The 22,101-nt window shown below is 34.0% G+C and overlaps 1 protein-coding gene across 1 annotated transcript; it reads left to right on the top strand.

The window, feature by feature from the left end:
• The first annotated feature begins 8,757 nt into the window (after positions 1-8,757).
• LOC124923977 (serine/threonine-protein kinase CTR1-like) lies at positions 8,758-17,878 on the top strand. Its single transcript, XM_047463991.1, has 15 exons — positions 8,758-9,196; positions 9,401-9,702; positions 9,827-9,971; positions 10,202-10,305; positions 10,404-10,612; positions 11,598-11,792; positions 11,928-11,968; positions 12,060-12,128; positions 12,254-12,354; positions 12,685-12,769; positions 13,241-13,339; positions 14,619-14,687; positions 15,388-15,519; positions 16,783-16,877; positions 17,453-17,878. Exons 1-15 carry the CDS (start codon positions 8,801-8,803, stop codon positions 17,517-17,519), a joined length of 2,109 nt encoding a protein of 702 aa, XP_047319947.1. The 5' UTR covers positions 8,758-8,800; the 3' UTR covers positions 17,520-17,878.
• Positions 17,879-22,101: the final 4,223 nt, after the last annotated feature.

The following is a 22,101-nucleotide window of genomic DNA, read 5'->3' as shown; positions in this document are numbered from 1 at the left end:
TAGCATGGCCAACCTAGATGCATTATACAATCTGTATACAACTTTCAAATATAAAAACATAGACAATATTCATGTAATTGAAAACAATCTGTATACAACTTTCAAATAAAAAAACATAGACAATATTCATGTAATTAAAAACCAACAATCTGTATACAAGTTTCAAATAAAAAACCATAGACAATATTCATGTTTGTGGCTGAGATGATGGCGGCTGAGATGATGGATACTGAGATGATGGCGGCTGAGATGATGATGATGCTCTTGCAGCTCTTGTAGTAGAGGGTGCAAGCACCACTGATTTGCATGTTGCTCTGTTATGACCTTGACCACCACATGAGCTACATCTTCTCGGTACCTTACGAATTTCACCTTGGGATGACCTACGCTTTGTTTGAGGTCGTCCTTTCTTAACCTTAACAGGTGGTTTAAGGCACACTCGTTGCTTGATATGTTCTAGAATATCCCAATACTCTTCATGACAAACTGGATAGCATGTTTCTGCATATGCATTGATCCACAAATCACTTGAGTAATACCTGAAAGATAACAATTGAACATGTGAGAAAATGGTTAGTTAGTTAGATAGATTCAAGAGCAAATAAAGTAAAGTAACCATGAGCAGAACTCATAGGCATCCAATCTATGGGTACGGGCAGCAGCCAAGGCATGAGTGCATGGAAGACCAGATACATCAAATACCCTACAACTACAACTCAATCCTTTCAAGTCAACTTGATAATCAAATTGGGCGTTATATAATCTGGTCTTCTCATCTTGATCACGTAAGAACTTTTTATAATAAGGAGATAAACGTTCATTGTGATTGGCCGCTTTTTCTCTTATAATATTAAACCAATCTTGTGATGTGAATCTTAAATAATCAGCTAAGATTTATATGTGATACTTTCTAGCTTCCCTACTTTTACTATTGAAGCTCTCAGCGTAATTGCTTGTCATTTGATTGTATCGTTTACCAGGAAAAAAATGCACGACTCCATCTCTCAAACCCAATATCTGTCAAATATATGGAAATACGAGGGTCCTTAGAATTGATCTTGTCAAAATGCTGATTAAAATTCAAGATTGTGTATGCTTGAGAAGCCAAACCAAACTCGGTGTGGTAGTGATCGGTTTTGAATTTGGCCATAATATTCATCTTAATGTGATATGTGCACGCACCGTGGTCAGCTTCTGGAAAAACAGCACACAAGGCATTGGCGATGCTTGGGTGTCTATCAGATACGAAGACGAGATCATCAACCAATCCAATTGCATCTCTAAGTTTTTGTATGAAATAAGTCTAGAAGTTGTTATTATCTGAATCAACAACGCCGAATGCAACAGGATAGAGTTGTTCATTCGCATTTAATGTTATCGCCACCAATAACTGACCTCCAACCTTATGCTTAAGAAAACTGGCATCGACGCACAATACTAGACGACAACAGTTTTTGAAACCCCTAATTAAGCAGCCTAGGGACATGAAAATATAACTGAAATGACCGTGTTCATCTATCTGGATGTCTATTATGGTACCCGGATTGTTCTTCTCCAACATGTACAGGTATGATGGAAATTTACCATAGGAATCTTCTATAGTTCCTCGCACCGCCATTAGGGAATTTTCTCTAGACCTCCAAGCCTTATTATAAGACAACTTTATTCCATAAGTTGTCTGTATGTCTTCCATTATTTTTTTGGGCAAGTGGTCTTGGTGATGGTCCATGTACTTGCTCTTCATGCATTCCCCAAAAACCCATGCTCGTGCTTGCCTTTGATTCTCTTGTCTCGTCACAATTGAACATGTATGATCTTTTACAAATTTACGAATCTCAAACATTTCTGAGGAATTTACTCTCACATCACGCAGTCTCCACTTGCAATTCTTATCCAAATATTTCACACACCAAAGTTCTTTTTTTGACTTCACCACTTTGAATTCAAAATGATTAGTCATCGCATATTTATATAACCTCAATTGAAGTTCTTTTTTATTCTCAAACAACGATCTGACTTCCAATCCACTAGTTACTACCTCATGTATAGGATTTTCACTACTTGGTATGTTACTAGCAACCCATTCACTACAGCTTGGTTGGGTACGAACAACAACATTATTTGGTTGTGTACTAGGAACCCAAGCACTGCTTGGATTGGTATTAGGAACCCAATTAGAACTACTAGGTTGGGTAATAGGAACCCAATCATCATCATCCCCCATATTCAGACGCAAATGTTCATCTTCAATGTCATTTCAAAGAAAACCTCACGCTGCTTCGGGAAGACGTTAGGTCATCAATTTCTGGAACCGCTACACTTTCTTGAGTTGGTAGTGACTACTCTACTAAGGATACACACAATGGAGTGCGGTTGTGGACTGAAACTACTTCATGTAAAAAGAACTCCACATCCACATCTTTTTTTATATCAGTTATATAAGAAAATTTGGCAATCATGCCAGGAACATTATACTTGGCTTGAAGCAATAAATCGTATCTAGATTTGTCAACATCGGTAGCAGAATAAATTAGATCAACTAATTGGGCATAAGTAGAATTTTGGGGAACAATCATACCGCTGTTTGACTTTGCAGAAAAATGAGTAAGATCATCTGTAGTTTTCTACTCTCCATCAAAGTAAAGAAGTACAGGTACTTGAGCTGCAATTGAAAATAGTTCAACAACATTACAAGAATTGAAAACAGTTCAACAACATTACCATAACCGAGGAAGAGTTTGCTGATAGAGTTTCAGGAAATCCAATGCATCAACTTTTCCATAAGTTTGCTTCAATGAATCTAATGGGATAGGAGCCCCCTATCCAATAGGTCCATTGAAGCAAACTTGTGGACAATTCTTGGCACATTGTATCTCCATGAAACATACCAGCAAACTTCTCCTCAGTGTGTATTTTGCGTGAGTGGGAAACAATAAGCGTGAGTGAAATACGCGTGAGTGAGCTACACTATGTCAACAAACCCTAAACCTTAATACTAGAATAACAACATAGTATTGATTCACATTCATTCGAATACAACCTAGCTAAACTATAATATAACTAACATAGTGTTCATAATCACCAAAAACCATAAAATAAACATACCCATTTTGAGAACGAAGAGTAGTGGGTCACGAATTCAAACGGAGAGGTCTCGTGGTGTCGTCGTAGTTGTCAGCTGCTGCTGCTCGTGGTCGAGTTCTTCAAGGGAGTACGGTTTGAGGGTCGAGTCGGAGTGGGGAAAGCTAGAGAAGAGAAAAGGAAATTAGTGATTCGTGGTTTTCTTATAAATTAGGGCAAAAAATATTATATACAATGAAAGACGAGGAAATATCATTCACGCATTTTCATCTAAAATGCGTGAGTTAATTAACGCGTTTTAGATGAAATTGCGTGAATGACATTTCCCGTTAATTGAAAGACGAGGAATGTCATTCGCGCATTTCATCTAAAATGCGTAAGTTGATTAACGCGTTTTAGATGAAACGCGTGAATAACAACATTGTTCCTTGTTGCTTGAGTTATGTTGTTAACTAAGAAAGCCAATATGCGTGATGATACACAATACGCGTGTGTTGGATTGTTCTTAATAAGCATAAGTTATGATACTACATTCACGCATTCTACACAATATACGTGAGTAATGTTGTAGTATGGTGTATCATCAAATCGATTAACTCACCTAAATTATAAGAAAGCCAACACATGTAATAATTGATAACTAAGGCGTATTGTAATAAATCAACAAACCATATTGTTAACAAAAGTAATAAACCATAAATAGAAGAATATTCAGTATTATATTAATGATGATAAACTACCATAAATAGAAGAATATTAAGTATTGTTAACAAAAGTCTAAACAACTCCAAATTAAGTAAGCAAATGCTGCAAATCACAAGCAGCAATAGATTGAAGCAACATTGTGTGAAGAACAACATGTTCATCCAATATTGATGACACAGCAGCCACTGTCTCAAATAACCAATTGTCGGGAAAAAGATCAAAATCATTTTCCATTGGTCGATTCCTGCTGTCTATCTCCAAATATACTATTATAGTTTTTTCGTCTCTTGGCTCAGCAAATGGATTATCCATTTCTTTAATACTACCTCCTCCATCAATTATTAACTCAATGACATCTTGTTTGTAAAGTGGGAAGAAATTCCCTACAAATATAAAAATGTAACTGTCGAACAGTTTCAAAAGCTGGAAAACAAACAAACAAAATAATTTCAGTTATTAAGCAAAATAATAAAAGTACATAGAGGAGGAATCAGACCAAACTCACATTATTCAACAACCAAAGTCTTCCATTTTTAGGACCACCTTGGGTTCCATGATTATCTTGTTTAACCTCATACGGTTCCTCATTAACATAGTTTTTGGTTTTCATTGATGATTTTATCCCTACACAAAAACAATTTTTATTTTAATTTAACAGACATATATATGAAACAAATCGTGTTAAGAGAGACTCACAATCAATTGTAAGAACTCATTTCCCGTTCAAAATTGCCTTCAATACTTTTTGAGTTCGACCGCATGCACCATTAGGATCGGTGTAAGCAATAACATGAGTAACATCTTCTCTCCACTTCATAGAAACTCTTGCACCAAAAGTGCGAGCAAATTGCACTATCAACAACTGTGTCAAACAATAATATCATGGTTATTACATTCAAAACTAGATAATATGGACATGGTCAGTGAAGAGAATAGTACATTATCTTCACAAGATAATTGATTGGGACATAAGGTCATCACAGGGTTTGTTGCTTGCATATTATAAAAAAATTGAGTTATGTTATTACATACGACTTAATTCATCAAATTATTTTAACTAGGGTTTGTGAAAAAACATAAATATGAACATTTCAATTCAACATAACAATCATTTTATTGAATGAACTAGGGTTTAAGGTTTGTGGTTTCCTAACTAGGATTTTTATTGTACATACCATTTTGTTGAAAAAATTGAGCAACCCGGTTGTGGTGGCGGTCGTGGCAACTCATGATCTAAATACTATAATATCCATCAATATAAACAACAGAATATACATCGAAACCAACCTAAACCTAACTTAAACCTAAATACATCAATATCCATCAATATAAACAACAGAATATACATCGAAACCAAACCCTAAACCTAACCTAAACTTAAATACATCAATATCCATCAATATAAACGACATCAATATAAACGGCAGAATCCAAAACCCAACCTAAACCTAAATACATCAATATCCATCAATATAAACAGTAGTCGAAACCAAACCATAAACCTAACCTAAACCTAAATACATCAATATTCATCAATATAAACGGTAGAATCTAAAACCTAAACCTAAACCTAAATACATCAATATAAACAACAAAATATACATCGAAACCAAAAACCTAAACCTAAACCTTAAGTCTTAAACTCACCCGCAGAGACGGACGGAGGACGAGGAACGATGATGTTGAACGAGGTTGATCGATGATGTTGAATGAAATTGGAATGGAAAGTCGGTAGTTTTGGAAGTCGGGGTGGGAGGGAGAATCGGGGGGATTTTGTTTTAAATTACGGCCAAAGAGTTATATATACGACGAAGGACGAGAATCACAATTCACTCGTTTCATCTAAAACGCGTGAATTTTTTGACGTTTTTAAGATGAAAAGCGTGAATGGGAATTCTCGTTAATTGAAAAACGGGAATTGTCATTCACGCTTTTTATCTAAAACGCGTTAATCAACTCACGCGTTTTAGATGAAAACGCGTGAATGGCAATTCTCGTCAATGTGCGTAAAATCTGACGCTCAAAGAGTATTTCTGACATTTCGTAGTGCAAAAGGGCCCTTTTTGCCAACATTAGCAGGCGCAGTCCTTTTTTGGAATTTCCCCTGTTATGGGGTCATTTCATCAAATTTCCCTATTAGAGAAACTCTAAGCATTTCCTCTTTCTCTTTTCTTTCTTACAACCAAAGGAACAAATTGATCTTGCACATACTCGATCTTCCATATTCTAAGCAAATGAGCAAATCGATTCCGAATAAAATATGTAATTCTAATTAATAAAATTTAATTTTCGAGTTCAAGTAGCTCGATTTTTAACGAGCGAGTTCGAGCATAAATTTTGATACTCGATCAAGTTTGAATATATATAATACAAATCGAGTAAAATTCGAGTAGTATGGTACTCGACTCGTTTACACCCTAGTTGTAATTGCTGATATTTTAAAAGGACGAGAAGTTATGCGGGTCCAAAAGAATGAAAAAGTGGCAATATTTAAAAGTTGAAATAAATGATAATGATAAGTATGAATTTCAATTTAACTAATTATATGCTATGTTATTGTCCAATTATTTGAAATTATAATTATTATTGTGTTATTATATACGCATTTGATGAAATCAAAATGTGTTACATTTAAAAATTTATTAAAAAAACAAAGAACATGTTAAGTAGCATAAAACCGGTAAATGACATAAGTATGATAATTATTTAAGTATAACCATAGTATTATAATTAGTAGTATCCTAAAACTTGATGTTCTATTCTTTTGAAAGCGCCATTGGGATGCATATATACTACTGATATGGATTGAAAGATATATATTATAGCCAAAAGTATGTTAATTTATTTATTTTATCATTATTTATTTATTGTTTCTATTTTGTGCTATTAAATAGTGTTAGAATTGAATGTATTATAAGTCTTTATAAATAGTTTTGAATTTGATTTAAATCGATTGCATTGCAGTTCCGAGTTTTGTTCGGTCAATGTTGATATGTGTTTGAAGGATTGAAATTTTATCCCGTGCTTTGATATATTTTGTGTGCTTAACAAAACCAATGCATTTATTATTATTATTAGTTTCAAAAATATCATTTGATATATTTAATTATTTTGTGTTTAAAATTTATTTTGAATGTATTTTGTGATAATGAACGATTGATTATGCTATTTTGTTTTTATGTATATTTTGAATTTATAATATTTTATTTAAATATAATATTTAGGTAAAAGAATAAAATTATAAAAAAATAAAATTTAAGAAGGATATTCTGATTAATAATCAAACTAAATAAATTTATTCCTGTAATTTGGGACAGATATTCTCATCAATTATAATTAGTTTACTCTATTTTATTTAAATAAAATAGATTTATTTAATTTCATGACCTAAATAGTAGGAATAAATCTCAAAAATAATTAGAAAAAGTTTATTATTTCGTAGAAAATTTAGTTAACAAGTGAGTATTAACAACATATTTGAAAAACAAATATTTAAATGGAAGAAATTTCACAAATTAAATATTATTCAAAAATTTTGGTCTCGGTAGTCTCGAATAAATTTTTTATTTTTTAGTGATATATATTAATAATATTATAAATATATGAGTTAAAATAACATTATGTACTTTTGAAGAAAAAATAATATTCCACTGTGAAATAATTTATTTAAGTGTTAATATTTTTATAATTATATGTCATGGACTCATCATTAATTCAATATATATGGTATTTTAGTTCAAGACTCAATCTTTCTAATTAGGCTTAGTTAGTTTGATTTGAGTTTTCTAGATTTCTTTTAAATTTTTATTATTTTTTATATAAATTATATTTAAATAATTCATTTTATGAATTAAAACACTAAAAAGATCTATTATTAAATTATTCATTTTATGAACTAAAATACTAAAAATACTCTTAATTCTTCTATTAACTCTATAATATCTAATTTATAGTAACATTGATTCCTTTTTTAAATCCATAAATATCATACAAAATCAAACTAATAATTTAATAGGTCATACAAGATTTATTAATAAATGTTTCTCCTCAATCTATATAATTCACAAAAAAAAAAAATAACTTAGGAAATAAAAAATGATCTCTTTTCCTTCTATCTTTATGTTGTGTGGACCAAAACATATTCCATTATTCCACATGAAAGAAAATTGTAGTTGGCCTACTCTTCCTCCACACAAATGTGACACCTACTAACAAAGATTGATCAATTATTTGTCAGAATCCTTCCATAAATTTGACAAACAAAAATTGACAATAATAGGTTGAATTCCAAATCTTTTCTCATTAGGATAATACAAAATTTTATTTATTAATCTTGAATCTAAATTTGAGTTCAAATAAAAATAAAATAAATGTCTTCATATATTAGGTTTTCTGGAGCTATAAATTTAATATTCAAACTTTTAAAGTTAGAAAAATGACAAACTTAACGAAATATTCAATAAAAATAAGTTCACAAATCAACGTGGCATGACAGGTGGGTAAGAGAGAAATTTTTCAAAATGTCTTGAAACGGCTTCGTAATGTTCTGAAACGGTCATTTTGAGACAATTTTTTTTTTCTTCCTGAAATGACCGTTTCGGAACCCAAAATGAGTGGTTTCGAGACCCAAAATGAGCGCTTTCGAGACATGAGAACAACCTGACAGGTCAGGTCAAGTCGGATTCGTAGACCTGCTTTCGTTGAATCTTTGGTAGGTTATATTACCATTGTTATACTTAATATTTCTTTCCCAATATTAAGCCATGATGATGGGTTATTTAAAATATTTATGGAAATAACCCATTTTGTATTTTAAATATTTCCAAATTATTTAGATTGATTACCTAGACTTAATTAACTCTTGCTTTATTTATGAGAATTGACTGGCCACTACTTTGGTTCAATGTACCCAAGAATGAACAGTCCTAATTAATAGTAAAAAACAACAGTACGAGATTCCTTCAAATTACGGAAAGAGATCCATTTTGTGTTTCTCGTTGCTGCGAAGAAATTAATGGAGATCGCGGGTCAAAGATCGAATTACTTCCACGACAAACACGCTTCTTCTGTTTCTGTGTCGATTTCGCCGGAATTCGATTCTGCAGTTGCCGGAGAAGATGGTTATCATTTCCATCATGTGATGGATAGTGATAGTTCGGTTTCGACGACTAGTAACGATGGTTTCGGGATGAATTTGAGGTTGAATGGAAGAGATACCACGTCGTATAAAAGCTGGGCTCAGCAGACTGAGGAGAGCTACCAGTTGCAGCTAGCTCTAGCACTTCGACTCTCGTCCGACGCAATGTGCGCGGACGATTTCAATTTCCTGGAGCCGACGACGGATGAAGAGCGCTCCGTTCAGACCGGTTCGAGTCCCCGGTCGGCTCAGGTCCTGACACAAAGATTCTGGGTATGAAAGTGTTTACGCTAGATAACCAAATAGCAGGCACCCAAAGCTTCATAGACATTAATAGCACGCTACAACATTTTGATGATGGGAAATTTTGATTATTTGCTTCTACCCATAAATGTTATTTTGCTATTTCATTCTTTTAGATTTTAGATTTTCTAGCAATATGTTAATTGTCTATTATTATCTCCCCCCCTGTACCAGCTGAACGGCTCAATGACTTATCATGATCAAGTTTCTGATGGGTTTTACATGATTAACGGGATGGATCCTTACTTATGGAGTATAAGCACTGATTTTCAAGAGGCAGGGCGAGTCCCATCATTTGAATCTCTCAAGGGCATTGACCCAAGCGATGGTTTGTCCATTGAGGTGACTTTGGTTGATAAGTTTACTGATCCTGGTCTGAAGGAACTGCATCATTGGATACTTAGCTTACCTACTAACTTGATGACTAGTATAGAAGTTACTCAACTCCTTGCTGATCTTGTCTATAGTCGTATGGGGTTAGTACTTATTAGTTCCCAATTTTTTTCACTTTTGTGGAGAACTCAGATGATAGTAATCTTTATTATCTATACACTCTTTGGCAGACTATATAATCTCTTCACTTTGCTTTTTGGTCTTAAGGGGCGATGCCTCTTGCGGGGAAGAACGTTCTAATTATCACTGGAAAGACTGCATCGATGCCCTAAAAGCCTCCCAAGGATCTGTCGTGCTTCCAATTGGAAGTTTGTCTTTTGGTTTTTGCATCCACCGTGTGCTTTTATTTAAAGTGAGTGTAGATTTATTTGGTCAACTTGATAAGCAATCTTTTCTGATGTTCTCTTAAATTAAGCATGTTGAAATTAATGAATCTGTTGGATAAATTGTGGCTTTTGTTCTAATATTTATCTAATGTATCCACACAGTATTTAGCATAGTATTTCTTGAACATTCTTCTCTTTAATATTATTATTTTTTTCTGTGGTTGCTAGTTGTCCAAAGACATTTGATTTCTTGCAGGTTTTAGCAGATATGATTAATTTACCATGTCGAATAACTAGAGGTTGCAAATACTGTGGGAAGGATTTTGGTTCATCCTGTCTTGTACGGCTTGATAAGGACAGGTATAAACTTTGGGATTCTTTTAAAAATCAAGAACACCTTAACATTATGAAAAACATGGTTGTAATTAGCCACCAATTATTTGGTGCATGAGTTTCAGAGAGTATGTGGTTGATTTGATTGGAAGACCCGGAGCTCTAAGTCAGCCTGACTCTTCTCTTAACTGTTCAACTTCAATGTATATTTCTTCACCATTATGTCACCCAAGGTCTAGAAATCTTGAAGTAGCTGAAAACTTCAGGGATGTGTCAAAGATATACTTTTCTGACAATCAACCTCTTAATATTTCTTTTGATGACACTTCTGTAGGTATGGTTCTAGCTTCCTATTGCATAACTGCATTGTACCAATATACATGTTTTTTGTTATTATGTTTCATTATCATGTAAAAATGCTTAGGTTTGCTAGTATCTATTCTGAATCAAAGATAAAAATAAATCATGTTTGTTTTAATTGTTATTATCCATACACACTTGCCTTTTAGTATGCTTTTTGGATATAAAGGTTGGATTTAAAGCCAGCAAAATCATTGGACTTGAGCGTAAGGAAAGCAAAGAAAATACAATGGCTCTATACATGGAAGAATAAAATGAAGAAATGCAAGAAGGAATAACCTGATACGAGATAGTAAAAGAAAATGGCAAACAACCTCCTGCAACATAAAAAAACAAAGTCACGATGATTGCGTATTTTCCCTGTAGGGAGTCAATTATTCTCTTGTTTACTTAGATATTAGTTTAGGAAACAATAGGCATAAAGGATTATAACTTGAAAGTCACCGAAGAATTGGTTATAAGTTTGACTGTTATTAAGTCTCTCAGAAAATAGGTTAATTGCATCTGAAGAGAGTTCTAACCTATTTTAGCATGGACATTGGGCATGCCATCATAGACTGTAACAAGATGGAGATTGTCTGGCTTTATGAGAATCTAGAGTCTCTATGATGGCATACTACAATTGAGAATAGTTTCTCAATAGCCATTGGTTTTCTTGTTATTGGAATTAGGTACCTGAAATATCTGGGTCTTCAAGCCAGGACAAATAAGAAGAATGCAGCCTTTATCCCATATTGATGTACATTTAAATCATTTGAATGGGAAACCATAACAGATCCTTTTTTAACATATTAGTGAAGCTAGAAGTAATACTTGATTTATTGAATATTTTTAGCCTTAACTGTAATATTTACAATTTTACCCCTCCACAAATATACAATATTCTTTCAGCACTTATTATCATACTTATTGGTTATTATTCTATTGTGTTGTAACATGTTCTGATATTGATTTGCCAGATGATTCGGATATATGCTGTGCAAAGCCTAATGAATTAAAACATAATGAACTTGGTGCCTATGAATCATCCGTGTTTCCTGATCCAGTTTGTAATTCGAGGTTCAACAGTGTTAGTCATCATGAACTTTCTCTCAGTGAGGAGGATCTAGTCATCCAATGGAGTGATCTCACTTTGAAGGAAAAAATTGGATCAGGTAATTCTTGTTGTTTAACAAGAATGGAGAGGTTTCAATCAATATGAGAATTGTTTACTTTTAATGAAATTTTGGAAAATTTACCAGTTTTTAGACATGTATATAAAGAAGACTACCTTAACAAATATACTGCAGGTTCTTTCGGAACTGTTCATTTAGCTGAATGGCGTGGCTCAGTAAGCGTCATTTTGCTTTTGTTTTACATCTGAAATGAAAACGCTAAAGCATTATTCCATTTTTATATTCTAAGAGACAAGTTGACTTTAGGATGTTGCTGTCAAGATTCTCATGGAGCAAGATTTCCTTGAAAAGCTCTGCAGGGAATTTTTGAGGGAGGTAAGTTCAGTTGGGCATCCACATTCTTGTTAGAATTAATGTTCTTTTTTCTTTCTTTGCATCCTTTATTCTAATCCTAAGATTTGTAGTACTGATTGTTTAGTATATTTCAATCTCATTGTCAGGTTGCAATTATGAAACGCTTGAGACATCCTAACATTGTTCTCTTCATGGGTGCTGTTACTCAGCCTCCTAAACTGTCCATTATTACAGAATATTTGTCTAGGTTTGCTATTCTGCACCATTCATGTTTTTATGTTTTAATTGAGGATAAAAGAGCATATATATACACAAACTTTATCAAAAGGGTAAAACATATACAATGCCTAAAAAGCTGAATTTGAAGTTTTTTATTGCTGGAAAGAAAACAGATGTGTATTTCTGCACCAGTTAAAGTAGTCTGTCGTATATTTGTCCTTTAAGGCTCTATTTGCACTTTTTGAAAATAGTTCAGGTGTGAATGTCCTTTTATCCTATAATTTACTAGTTTCTTCTGAATGTAGACATAAGCTGAGAATAAAGATGAAATAAACAGCTTTTCAAATTTCTTTTGCAGAGGAAGCTTGTATAAACTTCTGCAAATACGTGATGCAGGAGTCAAGATGGATGAAAGGCGTCGATTAAATATGGCTTATGATGTGGTATTACTCGTAACTAGAGGGGAAATGGGCCGAGCCAAGCCTAACCTGGCCAAACAGAGGAAATGACTGGCCCAGCATGGCATATTGGCCCTACCCATTTGGGCAGTTTAAAATATTGAACTAGGCTGGGCCAGGTTGGCCTGTTTGAGCAAATTTTGACGATCAAACTAACTTTTTATGTGAAAGAGAATGTCAAATTATTGAAATTGTTGCACTTAGGGTCCTAGGCTGATCTAGAATTAGATTGGGCATTGGCCTACCAGGCAACCACTAAGGCCTGGCCTGTTTGTGCCCATCTGTTCACAACATCCTGTATTACATTCTTTGCCTCTATTATATGTGGAGGGCTTATTTTGATATCACTTCGTGTTTTGAAAACCTCAGCTGATCCTAAAAATAATGAATTATTAATAATTGGTTGAATGCAATCTAATCAATATTCTTTGGACTGGATGGTTTTTCCTTTTGCAGGCAAATGGAATGAACTACCTTCATCAGTTAAAACCACCTATTGTCCATCGAGATCTGAAGTCCCCAAATCTTTTAGTAGACAGTAACTATACTGTGAAGGTGCAATTTAAACACTTCCTTGTGGATATATGTACTAGAAATTTTTTAACTGGCTCTTTGGTTTATGTTGTTTGTCTGTTTGTTTCTTTCACACTAACTTTTCCATTCTGGGGAGTGCAAGGTTGTTACTTCCTTGTGTCTCAATGAATTTGATATATGGAAAGTCGCGGTCCAGTCAATAGACTTTGTTTGTTTGTGTCAAAAACATATATGAAAAGTCGGTCTAGCCTTTGGACTTGTGTAAAAAAAACACTTGTTTCAAAATGGTGCATATTTTTGTAGTAAGTAGTAACGCATTATTAGCTTAATCACTTGTTCCAACTAGTAGACAACCTTTTAGCTGATGACATATAAATTGCACATGGATTATATTCTACCTTCCATCTACGCCTGGAAATGAGTAGACAAGTGTCCCGAGGTGTTTCATCTTGTCTTTTTGTACATCTTCATTCTATTGTCCTTTTTGGGGAAAATAATCTAAGGAAACTCAAGCATCAAATGCAAATATGCTAAAATACTTAACTAGATCACTTTCAATAGATTTTAAGATAATCTCCACAATATAGAGACACTAACAAGTAGCAATTCTTAAACTTCAATTTTAACCTGAAATCCATGACATGACCCACTTACAGTTGAGTATACGGTCACCGTATGCCTATTTGGAAGCTAGAGTTTTGTCCCAATGAGGATCTAATTAGAAAATCGACAAAGCTATAATTGAAAGTAATTTCTTTTTTCGTTTGGTATATGATTTTCACGATCCAAAAAAGTTATCGTGTAGATATTTTGGTATAGTGGATTTTTTCTGAATCATGGTCAGATTATTATTTTTTTTATATAATTGTGAACTTTGGAAAACATAACAAATGTGATTTTTCCGGATTATGATTAACATTAAAATCTTTGATACCAAAACAGCCTATTATTTAGACATGATGGATGTTGATGAACTATTTGGTTTCTTTGAATTCATGAGATAAAGCAAAACATTGATCCATTGATCTATGGAGAATTAAAAAAGCTCTAATTGTTTTTACTCTTTTCCCACAATCCACACCTTTAACTTCAAGTAACACAAGTAGTTATTACCAATGTTGGAATCTTGATGGATATTTTACAATTTTGCATTTTTTCTTTATATTCGCATCTTTCATACATTGGTTCCTTAATTTCCCTATGAAAAATATGAAATTGATCATCCATATTTGTTGATGCTCAATAGAAGTTTATTTTTCTGTCATGGACCATTTTGTTGATGTACCTTTTAATTATTCAGGTAAGTGATTTTGGACTCTCATGTTCCAAGGCCAACACATTCCTTTCATCGAAAACAGCTGCTGGGACTGTAAGCTCTTTTCACAAGGAACTACTTCATTAAGACTTTCTTAGCTAAGATGTGGATTGATTAGACATTATTTTTGTAGTGTGTGTGCAGTTTCCTTTAGAATATTCTTGTGAGCCTTGCATCATTTTTCTTTCAAAAGGGAGTCAGTTATATTCTGTCATCAAACTGACTAAATTGGTTTGAAAATGGCCCTTAAATCTTTTGAGGATAGGAAAAAGTAGATTCGAAATGAATCATTTATTACATATTGATAATAATTATGATTAGAGATTTGAAAAGTAAATGAAATGAAGGGGGGAAGGTGTAAGTATGAAGATATGGATAAAATTCTGATGAGGGTAGTGAATATGTGGAGTTCGCTCTAGTGGAGGAATGTCCAGGTTGTTGACTATTTGACGATTCTGTGTTTGATTTTGGTTCTTTGGTGATGTGCATTTCGATTTGTATTTCTGGATCATGAATATGTTGGAATTACTTGTTGGCTTTTGTAACTTATCTTTTGGGCTGTATCATTTTGTTATCCCAAATGGCTTATAATGATAAAATGCAAGAGAATTGTAAAAACAGACATTTCTTTCTATTAACTCATTCAATTATGCTATAACACAATATTGAAAACTAGTAGGGCAGAATATTACTACATCCATTGTAGGAGTACAGGCAAATTTTCTAATTCGTCGCTTTATTTATTTGGTGTTAGCCTGAGTGGATGGCGCCAGAAGTTCTCCGTGATGAACTGTCAAATGAGAAATCTGATATTTATAGCTTTGGTGTGATTTTGTGGGAACTCGTGACTCTGCAACAACCTTGGAAAAACATGAATGCAACTCAGGTATTTTACATACTCTTCATTAGATGTGTATTTTATTTGTGTCTATGTATCAGAACAGTTATTGACTACAACAAAACTTTTTGCATCTTCGAGGTTCTTGTTCTAACCTTCACATTTGATATGAAAACTGATTATTAAAGAGATCAGACAAAAAGGCAAAATGGGATTGTAAACTCCCTGTTCTTTATAAGACTTGGTTACTGAAGGTGTTGTGTACTGATAATGGTTGTCTAATCCATAATAGGTATTCAATAATCAGTACATGCAATTTTAATGAATCTGAAAAAAAAAATACATAATAGACTTGGGTCTTTTAGATTTTTTGAAACAAAATCTCTTATCACTTTTCAACTATCAAATCACTCAATTCATCAACAAAATTACTAAAATACCAATTATCCCTCATTTAACTTTTTTTTTTTTATAATTTTAGATTATTAAATTATAGGGGTGTTTTAGTAAAATAACTTAAAAAACAGGTTTCTTTTAAAAACATCAAACTAGAATTTTAAGTTTTTCTTAAAATACTTGAATTTTACCTAAAAAACCATACATCAAATGAGTTCTAAATCATGCAATGCCTCTCAATTCTCATCTACGAGCTAGCAGAGTTTCTATTTAAGACCTCTTTTCAACAGGACAGGACAATCTGAACCCAGGTTTTGTTTATTACTCCTGTGACCCTGTCATTGAACTATTTTGACATTTATGGTTCACACAGTTCTATAAGTATGTGTGAAGCTTATGCAACCAAATTGCTCACCTTTTATTTTATGGAAAATTAAGTTCAATTGGTATTTCAGTCAAGAAGAATATGGGAATTAAATTGACATTACTCATAGAGAAAGAAGGGTATTTATACAAGGATAATGATATCAAAATCATTAAACTTAATCTTCAAGACAAATATAATCCAATTAACCAAAATTTCACTAAGACAATGTTTATCAACACTGAATGGAAGAGCATTCATTTCATTTTATGGTGGACTATACGGAAAGAGCGCAATGAAAGGAAATTTTGCAGGCTTCTTTCTCCACACCTTCGCCTCAATTAAGAAAGGACGATTCTGCACAGGATGAGATGTTTTTGAGTTGATTGGAATCTAACCTTTCACTTTTCTTCTGTATCTATCTTCTTTTTTTGTCTCTGTTTACTTTGATTGTTAAAAGGTGAACACTCTTTGTGTTCATGAAATTCTTATGCTTTCTAAAAGAAATAATATCTGACACTCTTTTGTGGATTCATACTTATTTGATGCAGGTAATGGCAGCTGTTGGCTTTAAGAGGAGAAGGCTTGAAATTCCAAGCCAAACCAATCCTAAAGTAGCGGCCTTGATTGAAGCCTGTTGGGATGAGTGAGTCCTTATGTCTATCTCACTTTATCACCCATTTTTCTCCCATCCAGATTAGAATGGGCCAATGGGGTCAATTACACTTAGGCTTTGTGTTGTTTCCAAATAATCTGTTTTCTTTTTGGAAAAATCTTGTTTAACTAAAGAGTGATTTATTTGGGTTATTTTGGTCATCAAAAGACTAAAATATCCATGAATGTACTATTTTATAATATTATAGTAGGGTATTTAGTTGATTTAAATAATTTGATGAAAAAAGTGATTCATTGTGAGATATTGGTTTATTATGATTAAAAAAAACATCAAACAAGGCCTTTGATTTAATTCATATAAACCACTCTCACATCATCAATCATTTCTTTCATCAAATTGTTCAATCATCAGACAAAATACAAAAAAAATGCTTTACTTTATTCTTGATAACATTTTAAAATAGTATATGCTAAGCATATTTTTTGTCATTTGATCCAAATAAACTACTTTTTACAAAATATCTAGTATTTGTTTCAGTTCAAACAATCTCTTATAGCATATATAGTCTTGTTGTTTTCTGACTGGAAACCGTTGTTGTGTTGCAGGGATCCACTTAAACGCCCTTCCTTTTCCACTATTAAGCAATCACTACAACAATTCATCTCTCGTTAATCCATACACACTTGCCAGTTCATGGAAGTAGCGCAGTCACGGTCAAATAAGCTGAAATATCTACTTGCATGATCGATTCTGGTATTACAACATTTTATTATTCTCCATAACTCCCATCCAAACAAACTTCAAAACCCATTCTTCAAGTTACTGCTAGTCAACTTTCAAATGATCGAGTAGAATAATAATAGCATAAGATTATTATTATAGTGTATCTAAGTAAACTTGATAGCATGTTGCTTATTGGAAAAAAGTACAATAATTTGTATGATTGGAGTTTCAGATTGTAAAGAACTTAAGTCGAATGACTAATTATAGAATGAAAATGTCGATATTTTAAGTTTTGTAACCACTTAAGTAAAAATATTGCTTAATACTTTCAAGTTCGGTTTGTTTGTATGTTTTCATCAGATAATAGTCCGTTGTTTCACAACACGTTATCAGCACAAAGCTCTAAACACGAACATAAGTAGGTATAATTTTCATAATTTGTATCATGTCTAATCTTACGAAACAAGAATTTGTCCCGCTATCTGTTTCGGGGGACAATTATATGTCAAGGGCTTGGTATGTTAAAATGCATCTTACATCCATGGGGTTGGAAGATACTATCTCCCCCGATAAAAAACCATTGAGCCAAGAAAAGGCAAAAACCATGATCTTTCTATTCCATCATATTGATGAAGCGTTAAAATTACAATATATAACGCTTCATCAATATGATGGCATAGAAAGATCATGGCTTTTGCCTTTTCTTGGCTCGATGGTTTTTTTATCGGGGGAGATAATATCTTCCAACCCCATGGATGTAAGATGCATCTTAACATCCCGAGCCCATGACATATAATTGTCCCCGATACAGATAGCGGGACAAATTCTTGTTTCTAATAAAAATTAAAAGAAAGATATGATCATCTTAAAATGATTGATCTGCTCGGAGCGATTGGCATAATTTGAGGCTCCAGGATTTTAAAACTGTCCGGGAATATAATTCCACGATGTTTAGAATAACATCTAAACTTCAATCCTGTGGAGGAAAAATAACGGAAGAGATATGCTGGAAAAGACATTTTCCACCTTCCACGCCTCAAATATGGTTTTACAACAGCAATACTGTGAACGAAGTTTTAAGAAATACTCCGAACTTATCACGTGTATGCTCCTGGCCGAGCAAAACAATGAATTATTAATAAGAAATCATGAATCTCGGCCTACTGTGCTGCTCCATTTCCAGAAATCAATACAAATCAAGCCGAGAAATCAATACAAATCAAGCTGAAAATTCGATGCGTAATCATGGTCATCCTAGACATCAAAGTCATGTCCGGGGACGTAAAAATAAAAACATGCTATGTTTTAATCAATATCGTAGAAATACTTACAAGAGGACTATGCCTCAGCCGGGAAATAATCACAGGCCTAAAAATGATGGACTCTGCGATAGATGTGGGATTAAAGGCCATTATGCCCGGGTATGCCGTATAGCCAAGCATCTAACTAACTTATACCAAGCTTCAAAGCAAAATGCAAGACCCATGATTGAAACAAATCTGGCAACCCATGATGATACTTTTAATAATATCATTAATGAAGATATTACGCATCTAAAGCTGATGATTTCATATGATGAATGTATGTTAGGATCGACTTTATCGATAAAGACGGGGGTCTGACTAAGGATGAAAACTTATGAAAAACAGTTTGAAAGAAATCCTGTTAGAGATTTAATTCGCTTTCTATTCTACGTAAACTTGTGTAAACACTTGAAACGGATTCAAGGCGGAATTATTTACTTGGGTTTGAAGCACAAGATGAAATATGAAAAGATGACAAAAATGAAGAACACAGCAATTTGTTTATGGATGTTCGGAGAAACTCTCCTATGTCACCCCTTCTTCCAACCACCGGAAGGATTCACTATAATATGATTCGAATCAAATACAGTTTACATACACACTTAGCTCACTATTGAACAGAACACTTTCTGTTCAATTACAAGATGAAGAATATCACTTAGCTAAAAATGTTTTGATTCTAGCTCTCTCTTGATTCACACACAGTACAATCAGAAATCAACTTCACATTATGAATTCAGTAAACAAGATGATTGAGTAGTTTCTCTCTCTATAATATTAGATTGCTTGTCCGTTGTCCTTGAGATTTGTTAAATACTGAGCAGGAGCTAACGGTCGAATCTTTTAGAATGATACTTGGCACTCTTCCATTGGAAAGCCTCCATTGTACACAGCAGGTTCTGAGCACAAGGATCGTGGCCGTACATCACTGGTAGTGCGCCGAATATTCCATCAGGGATGTACCTGCAAAACAAGTAATGTGAGGAAAATTCTCTTACGTGGCACTCATTGATTGGATGCATATAGTTGTTGTACTAATCTTCACTAGAAAGTGGAACAGGAGTAGGGTACAGCTATAGCACGTGGGTAGGTGAAATGCTAGATTCAAGCGTACTACTTAAACTAAGCATTAAACGTATTTCAGTTAGACGGATTGTGAAAATCAGTCTAATGAAATAAAACATCTCCTTCTAATAGAAAACATCTAACTCCACTGAGTTAGACTGCACGTCTAATTCTGGTTCTACCTCAGATTTGTCTGAAGGAGTTAGACGCACGTCTAACTTTCACTTTCTATTAGATTGCACGTCTAACTCCAGTGAGTTAGACTGCACGTCTAATTCCGCATATCTATTAGACCATCCGTCTAATTATTCAATATCTATTAGACTGCACGTCTAATTCCACTGAGTTAGACTGCACGTCTAATTCCGTGCATCTATTAGAATGCACGTCTAACTCCACTGAGTTAGACTGCACGTTTAATTTCGAATATATTAGACTTACGTCTAATTCCGTGTATTCATTAGTCTTACGTCTAATTCTTTACATTCATTAGACTACACGTCTAACTCCGATGAGTTAGACTGTACGTCTAATTCTATACATTAGACTTACGTCTAATTTCGTGTATCTATTAGATCACCCGTCTAATTACACGTCTATTAGGCTACACGTCTAACTCATATTAGGCTACACGTCTAACTCCGATGAGTTAGACTGTACGTCTAATTCCGATGAGTTAGACTGTACGTCTAATTCTATGTATTAGACTTACGTCTAATTCCGTGTATCTATTAGATCATCCGTCTAATTACACGTCTATTAGACTACACGTCTAACTCCAATGAGTTAGACTGTACGTCTAATTCTATGTATTCATTAGACTTACGTCTAATTCTTTACATTCATTAGACTACACGTCTAACTCCGATGAGTTAGACTGTACGTCTAATTCTATTGAATGTCAAAATCGATCTAATGACCCTCATTAGATCCAAGTCTTATGAAATATTGTTTCAATACACCTGTATCAAAACTCATAAGTCATTTCATCATCAAAATCTTAGTGGTTAAATTATTTCAACACTTAGTCAAAATAATTTGACCCAACAATTTCCCCCTTTTTGATGAAGAAATTGCAAACCTGCATACATATATCAAAATATGCATTCATCATAAAAATAAACAAAACCCTTGTTCACTTACATCATACATCCAAAACCAATATTCGAAAAGCCATTAAAGAAACATTGTTAGATAAAAGTATAAGAAAAGAGATCATTGTTCTTCCTTTTAACTCGAGGGTCGGTTGGACTCATTTCTTGACCGGAAAGCATGTTGAAGAAGGGAGGATAGCCGCGACCACCACGACCGCCTGCACTTGATCTTCCACCGCGTTCACCACCACTTGCACGTCCACCTTGATCAACATTGGATAGCCTACTCCGGCCACCACCACTTCGACCTCCACGCTCACTACCGCTTCGACCTCCACCTCTCTTGGTTGGCCTAGGATTGTCATCGGTGCTTGGAGCTCGCCTGGATCTTGTGCCAGTTGACACACCACCGTTTCTTCTACTTGACTCACCTTGAGCTGGTCGAGATTGAGCACATTCAGCATTGGCCTTTGCGTCCTCCTTAGTCAGCAAATTCTTGACGTTCATTATCATTCCTGCTCAAACACCCCTGAATTTCTACCATCTGATTCTTCACCAGACTGAATTCTTCCAAGGTTTCCTTGTGGCGTTCATCATTGATTTGCCTTTCAATATCAAATAATTTGGTTTGACTATTGACAAGTTGTTTTTCAAACTTTGAAAAGTTTACATTTGTGATATGAGTCTCATATGTGTTCTTTTTCAAAGTGTTATCCAGCTTAGTGAGGACCTTGAAAATCTTGTTAAAGCTCTCTCTTTCTTCTTCCTTTGAGTTCATGGCCTGTGACATGGTCTTCTGAATCGATGAGAGCATGGACCTCATAGATCTTAACACCTTGTTTCCTCCAGCAGATGACTCTTCATGAGACGAGATTTCTTCAGATTTTGCTTCCATGCTTTGAATAGGCTTAAAGTTTGTATGAATCTGCGAGGATTGCTCCGGCTGATTCATTTCGGCATTTTTAGCAGCTTTGTCTCGCTCTTCTTCTTCAATTTCTTCTTCAGCTCTCTGAAATCTCTCAAGCAGATTTCCAGAGTAGTGAATATGATTATTGATGTTTTCGTGAA

This window comes from Impatiens glandulifera, chromosome 2 (genome assembly GCF_907164915.1).
Source record: "Impatiens glandulifera chromosome 2, dImpGla2.1, whole genome shotgun sequence".
NCBI classification, from domain to species: domain Eukaryota; kingdom Viridiplantae; phylum Streptophyta; class Magnoliopsida; order Ericales; family Balsaminaceae; genus Impatiens; species Impatiens glandulifera.
Note: the sequence above shows the minus strand (reverse complement) of the source record. Positions and strands in the feature narration are given on the sequence as shown.

What these genes read in the sequence shown, in the direction of transcription:
- LOC124923977 (XM_047463991.1), top strand. Translation starts at nt 8,801, where the DNA reads ATGGAGATCGCGGGTCAAAGATCGAATTACTTCCACGACAAACACGCT. An exon ending in TCCTGACACAAAGATTCTGG is followed by an intron (nt 9,197 to 9,400) that starts GTATGAAAGTGT and finishes CCCCTGTACCAG; the next exon opens with CTGAACGGCTCAATGACTTA. An exon ending in ATTACAGAATATTTGTCTAG is followed by an intron (nt 12,355 to 12,684) that starts GTTTGCTATTCT and finishes TTTCTTTTGCAG; the next exon opens with AGGAAGCTTGTATAAACTTC.